This window comes from Oncorhynchus tshawytscha, linkage group LG08, assembly GCF_018296145.1.
Source record: "Oncorhynchus tshawytscha isolate Ot180627B linkage group LG08, Otsh_v2.0, whole genome shotgun sequence".
Taxonomy (NCBI): Eukaryota; Metazoa; Chordata; class Actinopteri; order Salmoniformes; family Salmonidae; genus Oncorhynchus; species Oncorhynchus tshawytscha.
This window is the reverse complement of record NC_056436.1, coordinates 33661277-33669367: the sequence shown is the minus strand read 5'-3', so window position 1 is coordinate 33669367 and position 8091 is coordinate 33661277. Positions and strand designations below refer to the sequence as shown.

General features: G+C 39.9%; 1 protein-coding gene across 1 annotated transcript; it reads right to left on the bottom strand.

Moving 5' to 3' along the window:
- Nucleotides 1–2920: 2920 nt before the first annotated feature.
- Nucleotides 2921–7827, bottom strand: pax1a (paired box 1a). Its single transcript, XM_024429916.2, has 5 exons — nt 7530–7827; nt 6439–7065; nt 5339–5472; nt 4804–5011; nt 2921–3626 (listed from the first exon to the last, which is right to left on the bottom strand). The coding sequence occupies exons 1-5, from the start codon at nt 7531–7533 to the stop codon at nt 3532–3534; spliced, it is 1068 nt and encodes a 355-aa protein (XP_024285684.1). The 5' UTR covers nt 7534–7827; the 3' UTR covers nt 2921–3531.
- Nucleotides 7828–8091: the final 264 nt, after the last annotated feature.

The window sequence follows — 8091 nt, the reverse complement described above, 5'->3', positions numbered from 1 at the left end:
GGCATCACTCTGGCCACTGATTGATGACGACAGGTCCCGCAGGAAGTAACCCAGCCACCATGAGGGAGTGTTTTCTGAACCCCAAGCGGTATCCAGGAAAACAAGAGTGACTCCAGTCATTGAGCATTTGTACTGGGGGCATCTTAATGTTTGGATATGCCGAGTCACTGTGGGCTTCGCAGGATAGGAGTAAGGAATTAACCCTTCTAAAATAGAGCTTAGGGAGTCTTTCCAGATACTTGGTCAAAAGCCTGTAGATGGGGAATTATCAATCCTCTGCTACATGAATGCATAAGTAGTTGATGATTCACCTTTGAATTTGAGAGTCTGAGTTTGTGATATTCTTAGATTTTTTTTAACAGCTAAACTATGTTTTCGTACAATAGAGAAATGGAGTTTCAGAAGCCTGTGAACAGTCTTAGAACTAAGATAAACCATGGTCTGATTTAAATCTCATGGGCAAGAGACTAGATTTGAGATGGAATCCCTCTTCATGAAATCAGGGGAATAATGGTACCACTCACTTTACATTTGCTGCAACCCTATTACAGTAAAAGGTCAAAACCTAAACACAAGTCTTACATTGAAGCAGCAGAAGTTGGTAGATGTGTTTTCTGGCACTGAAAAGCAGCTGAATGTCACTTACAAGTGTTCACATAACATTAAGAGAATTTTAAGAGAGAAAGATGGTTTGTATGGAACTTGTTCAACACTGAAGAATACAAAAATGAAATATCAAGGTTAGATGTACTTGATTAAGTCAATGTTTTGTCTCTCTGTCTCTAACTCTGTCTCTGTCTCTCTTTCTCTCTCTCACACACTCTTTCACCCTCTCTCTCTCTCTCACACACACACACACACATTCAACATGGAATTGTGATGGCATCGGTTGTCAGAATTAACAATTGTCAATTGTTCTTGATCAGACAAACATGGAAATACACATAGAAATGCCTTTTCACCTCAGCAACACACCTAGTCATTGATTGGTCCTCTCTCATCGAGAGTTCTCTGGGGTTGATTTGCGTAACTGGAAACTGTGTCAACAGATGCAGGAGACCGCTGGTCAGGTGGATTAGGCCTAATGGTGATCCCTATCTATCTCTGGACTGTAGTCTGGGCCATGTAAAAATCGGCACTCTAAACGTCTCTTATCTGAGGTAATTTTCCTCAACTAATCTCTGGAAAGACGTATTTTGACGACCCATTTAAAATCAAATGAAACTAATTTAAACTGGTTTTCCTCGCTTTTTCACTTTGTGGCAGCGCAGTGTAAGTCTTTGAATGTGTAAAACTCAGTAAACCCAATACCCCATATTTGTAAGGATTTTGAAGTTGCATTATTTGTAAAGAGATTGAGCTTATTATTGTCCCAAAAGCAATCTACTCACTGGCATAGCTTGCAGGGGCACCTGCATTTCTCATGGAACCGCTACTTTCCCCATGTTGCTTGAATTCGATAGACGGAATAAATTCTATGAAATACTATTATATCTTTGATGTATTTTCATTATATTTATCATGTATGTTCTTCATTCAGTTTTTAAAGTACATTATTACAGAGCGCTACACCAACATTGTTTTGCACAAACCATAATAACACACATAGCCTAACTGACGGATTAGGATGACCAAATCGTTAGTGTCCTCATAAAATATATGTTTCACTGTACGACGTTACGTTTATGCATATTGTTTTGCAACATTTAACATAAACAATTTCCAAAATGATAGACCTATCCCATTTTGATTGTTGGTCAAAGTATATTTCCTAAAATTACCACCCTTTATAGTCTAGAAAATGTTCGCATTTAGTTTTAAATGTAACTAATCGAATTCGAGATGCATGACAAATACAGACTATGTAGGCTAATTGCGATGTGCATTTTACTTTGTGAATTGGAATGTACAGTTTATGGGATGTCTGTAGCCTATGGCACGCACAACATGCTAGTCAATATTTGGCTCCGGTGAGACGCACTGACTTTTGGATGGGATGTTGGGCCTGGAATTATAAATACCTTTGTGGACGTAATAAATATGCTGATTGTTAGTATTAGAGAATGCAAATCCTTCGGAGCCATCCGTCCTCGGCTGGCTGGGCTGTGCTTGGCTGGGGCTGCATATATGCACGATTTGAATGTGAGGTTGGGCTGGTCCTAGTCGTGTGGACATGGTCAATAATCTGCAACGTGCACAGACCTTTGAATGGCAGGTGCTGAAAGCACAGTATCTCTAATGAAAATGTCATACTGAACACCATGCAACCAACATATAAGCAACGATTTACCCAAACCTGGACCATATAATTTCACTGTTATTCCACAATGTGCAAAGTATATTCCTATTGTTTGTAAGTAATGTAATGCAATGCGGTGTTTCAATTATCACATCATCCCTTAACGTGTGTGTGTGTGTGTGTGTGTGTGTGTGTGTGTGTGTGTGTGTGTGTGTGTGTGTGTGTGTGTGTGTGTGTGTGTGTGTGTGTGTGTGTGTGTGTGTGTGTGTGTGTGTAATCCCAGCCCCAGCCTCTATTGCAAAATAACCTGCACTTGATCGGTTATTTGATTTGCCTCATGGCAAGTATCCAGAAGGAGCCAAGATACCATCACTGGAGGCGCCGAATGCAGTAAGCTCCATTAACACAGAAGCAAGGCGCCCATGAGAGGAAAAGGGATTAGCACCCACACGTTGGCCCAGCATGATGCTATCTGCAGTGATTTCACTCATACCGATAACTTCGCATATCGATTTTGGCCATCTTGCTGCCTATCGAAATCTAATTGCTACGTTCAACAACTTTTTACTGTTCTGTGGCACCCAGTGAAATCATATCTGAGCCTTAAATCGCTTATCAAACACATGTGACTTGGGAAAATGTTTTGCAGTATGTGTTTGGCATGTTCATTCATGACAGGAGCAGTTCTTTTTTTATAATGCCTTTATTTAGAATATTTACAATGGATTTATAAAAATATATAATTAAAGCTTTTGCAGTTATCTTACATTTACAATTCATCACTTTGTTCACATCGTTGAGTTTGTATGCAGAAACCAGATTTGAAACCAATCAAGAAAATATAATGTTTTGTGTATACAGGATACAGTTCAATTGTCAATGCGACCCCTTATTTAGACTATAGCAAAATGAAAAATCAATGACAGACATTATTCCATTTAAATCCTGTATTTTACAGAAATATACATGAAGTAGGTTATTTCAATGAAAATATGACAAAACCACCAACCACCACATCCACTACATGAGGACATTAGTCCGCATAAGTTTACATTCGTAAAGCCACATATCGACTGTAGGTCATCATTGGTTGGCTACTTTTGTATGCATATGCGTCAGGCTATAAGGGCACATTCAATATTTAACACTTTGGCAAACAAATCATAAATAGTGCTTCCACTTACAGTTTGAATTCTTGAAATTCATTCAATTAGGTAAGGCAGGGTCTGCAGCTCGTTACATAGGCCAATTGTAAGTTCGGAGTCCTCGGTTTGCGGCACGAGCTCCCTGGTTTAAGAGGATGAGGTAGGGAGATTGAGTCCGTGTACACTGCTCAACGCCTCGTGCTGCTGCTGCTTGCTTAGTGGACTGGTGGGCTTTCTGTCTCCTGCAGAACATAAACAGAAGACGTTTGCATAGCACACAAGCAATTACTCTTTACTTCAGCAAAACGCAGAAAGAATGGCAATATTTATTAAAAAACGAAATAGTTTTCTCTTAGGCCTATATCCTACCTACCTGAAAGTAAGATGACACCATGCATGCAACATTTAAATAGAAAATAGGTTATAAATAATAATTATAATAATCATATTTATAATAGTCAATGTTAGGCTATAAGGCTATTCATTTGACACCATATTTTAATTATCCATACATTATTTGACTCAATTATTATTTTCCTTTTTAACCTTCACATGACATTTACATTTTAGGCCTCCACTTTTCATTAATTTACTGACAACATTTATCGCAAGCTGCAATTTAACCTTCAAATTCCGTCTTCTCGGGTTCACACCTCGATTCATTTGAATGTATCTATGCATATGCATCATTTTCGTCAACGTCATATCATCTGTAAATGTAGGCTAATAACAAACTTTTTATAACACTTTGATTAACTTCATAAATTAATTTGAAATTAAAATATAAATATAAAAATGACAAGGAAACGTTATAATCGAAGCATAACTAGAATACCTGTATAAGGGCCGAGATCATTCAACCGAGATCACTTATTTCAAGGACATATTTAGGCCTATCTCAGCCTAAAATATTTCGTATTTATCTGACATCGATATATATTCACTATAGGTCCGCGCCATCAAGGCTATTGTAGCTACATCAATATTTTAGGCTGCTACAATTTCGAGACCCAAATGTAGTCCTACATTGCTTTTACACTAATACCCTAGTGTTGAGTCTCCCATTATTCGTACTCTATGATACATATTGAGAGGCTTGACAGTAACATAACTTAATTTCCACAATTAGACATCTGCTGCTAGATTAATCGTAGCCTTATAAACGTGTGTGTGTATGTGTGTGTGTGGTGGTGGGGGGGGGGTGTATAGGCTTATATAAAGAAGAGAAAAATAAGAAAATATTAACATCATTTGTATTTTACACTCTGTTATTGAATTTAAAATAACGATTCATTTTTCCGTAGATTAAGGACAATTTAAGGGAAACGAGTCAGCTGCCAGTGGTTTTCAAATTACGCTAAAACTACGTTATCGCAGTTGTGATCAGAACCGAACACTATCAAACAAGACATCGCCTACCTTCTCGCGATGGATGTTTGAACGCCATTGAAGAGTGTATGTCTCCCGCGTGCATCGTCATGCCGCTGCTTGGGAGGGACAAACTCGAGTTCTGGGACTGCCAATGGTGTCCAGGGGTCACATAGCTACCTGGCCCACTATAAACGCCATACTGGTTCGAAGATGAGTAGGAACAAGCTGGGACATAACTGGATAATGTTGATGAAGGCTGCAACAAAAAAAATACAAAGAAAGGCAGAAAATGTCAGACTTAGGTTTCGCAGAACGAAACATTTCACATCTATGACGTAACCTAAGTGTGTAGGCCTATATATAAATTCAACCCAATTTATATTAATCTGCTTTGAAAAATGCTGGAGGAAACGTTACAAAAAAAATGGGGGGGGGGGAATTGAAACAACTTGAGAATAACAATATTTTATTAAACAGACTAATCCCTTTCAATACACACTATATTACACTTCGAGCCCAGTCTCTCTGTAGATACAGGACGCAGCTAGTCTTCTGCATTCATAGGAGTCCCTGTTGTCTTTACCTGTGCATATTTTATGTCCGCATCAATGACTGATTTGTCAATTCCGTTGACTGCATGAGCAGAGGGAAACGTCGCTCTGTTGACACTACTCCAGTCCTCCATTTTCGGTGGATATCCCTCTGCTCCAGCAATAGCTGATTAGGAAACAGCAGATTGCACTTTTCAATGTCGGATCAAAATGTCTCTGATCTATGGTTGATCAGTTAGGCCTTTTCATCACCAGGCCTATCGAATGATCCAATAGAAACACAGTAGCCTAGCCTTAGTGACTGAAATAGTAAACGGGACCTAAATGACATGTTCTACTAAATATTGTGCGTTATATCGGCGATATTTCTTAAAATGCTATCAAAACAATATGTTTTCAAAAGAAGAATAGTGTGCCAAATTGTGCGAATCCAAGCCATGCCTGTTGTTTTTGTTTCTGAATCCAGAACTGTATATAGGGTTGGTCAGGAATCTATAGGAAATGGGATAAATGCAACAAGGCTATCTATCACACGTTCATATCAAGCAGAAATTGTCAGTGTCACATAAAATGATATATTATTATATCACGTCGTTCTAAAGAATGTGTCACAACTATGCCCTTTCAAAATTAGCTACATGCTAGGCTACTTGCTAAATTAATTCGTTTATTTGATGGCAGAACTGCAGCCATGCCGTGGCTAACAATCCATCTGGGGCCTCGAGGCAACACATCACTAAAAACATGACGAGTAGGACCTTATATTGACCTTAGGTCCCACGGGGAACGAGGAGGCTTTAATAAGTATCCTGGCCTAAGCAAGGTGTTTGCCTACAGGCACGAGTGAGTAGACCTACAGAGTAAGTTGTTTTCCTTGTGAGGCACCAAACCAAGGCCTACAAAGATGTATAGGGCACATTTCCTCCCTGATGAACTAACGTCAAAACAGGATGTATAAATCAATTCATCATAGAATGAGTAATAAACTGAACAGCACGTCAAATAGCTCGAACCTGTAACCCCAAATGTACTTGGATAATTATTGGAAAATGAGTTACAACTGTGTGTGCATGGTGCCATTCAGATCAGCACGCAATCATTTGTCTGGAAAATAAATTCAATATTTACACACCTTGATGATCCATGAAGGCCCTGATACCCAGAATGTTGGTGACAGTGTGTGCTGATGGCCAGGCCCTTGATATGCTTACATGCCCGGCCGTCACGGGTACTCCGGGACCGCTGCCCATTTTGCCATTGGGTGACATAGCGTTGGGGTATGAATAGGGGTATATGTGGTTGTAAGAGAGGCCGGCCTGTGTGGGGGCTTGCTTGCTGCTCTCATACTGGTTCGGCTGGGAAAGATTTCCAATCTTGTTCCGTAAAATCCTGCTGATGGAGCTTACTGAGGGCACGTTGTATTTGTCACAAACTCCGTCTGCGAGAAGCCTGTCCCGGATCTCCCAGGCAAAGATCCCCGGGTCACCTAGTTTGTAATCCCTTATGTTCTTCACCACATTCGGTGTAGTAACCCGTGGTTTGCTCCCCCCGATGGCACCGGGTAAAATAGAACCCGTTTCATTGTATCGTGCTAGTATCTTGCTCACACAGCCATGAGAGACACGAAGTTGCCTACTGATATCGCAGGGTCTGATTCCAAGCTGGGCCAATTCCACTATCCGTAGTCGTATGGCGTTGGGCAGCGGTCGTCCATTGACGAATACACCACCCAACTGATTCACCTCCCCATAGGTTTGCTCTGCAGGGAATGAAGATACATGGACATATTCAACTGTCACGAAAAGCAGACAAAACTATTTTCATGCTTTCCATACTTACAGTAAATTTAACCATGGACAATGCGTGCTAATGCAAGTTATTATTACTATTCACAACAGGAAGATATATTTAACTTACCTTATATTTAACTTACCTTGGATCTGAGAGATACTTTTGACACTTTTTAAGTTGTATGTAAATTCATTGCATCCTTTACATTAACTATCCATTTAATCAACCATTGAATATGAACTCCCAGATTATGAATATTTTCACATTAGCATATCTTTCCATTCGTTCTGGAAAGGGATGTGTCTGTCCACTTTACCTACACCCCGAAATAAACTTTCTGGTTCTTTCTAACGTTATGCAGGCGTGTTAAGCACGGTTATGCTTCCATAAGCTTTCTTTCACTGAAGCATGCAGATGTTAACGCAAGCTTACCCATTTGCCTGTGGTTCGAGATGCTTTGAAATAGTTGCCCCTCAATGGCTGAATGCGGTGGTTCTCCCTTCTGCACGAAGGAAGCAAAAAGTTAAAGAACAAATGGGACTTCTAAAAAGTCTCCTCACGATGTTCTTTCCACTCTTCTGTCACAGTGCTTTGAGAGAAACTACTCGGTACAATGGCACTGAAGTGATCTTAATCCGATAAAGGCAAATTTGAGTTATACCGGAGGCTGAAGTTTGCTGGGATTCATTTGACGCGTCCCTCCACGTCAATTTTACCAGTTACGTTGGAGCTCTGGTATGATTTCATTGGCCGTCCTGACTGTGGAAAGGCTGTTACACACATGCACCATCCGGTTTGCTCAATTCAACCTCTGGGTGTTTTACATAGGGGGAAGTGTCTGAGGGAAAACGTTTATCAAACATGATGCATTGGCAGGTTAAATAGAAAAGATGGAGTGACTATTCAAAACCATGGAAGAGATTATTTCAAATGAGGTGAGCTTGTGCTTTTGGATGGACTTCAAATAGGCACTTCCACTAATGTTAATTGTGTT

Excerpts from the sequence above, each read along its gene's own strand:
- pax1a (XM_024429916.2), bottom strand. Across the intron at positions 5,473-6,438 it reads GGCCTTCATGGATCATCAAG|CTATTGCTGGAGCAGAGGGA; the intron begins GTGTGTAAATAT and ends TTTCCTAATCAG. Across the intron at positions 5,012-5,338 it reads CGGACATAAAATATGCACAG|CCTTCATCAACATTATCCAG; the intron begins GTAAAGACAACA and ends TTTTTGTTGCAG.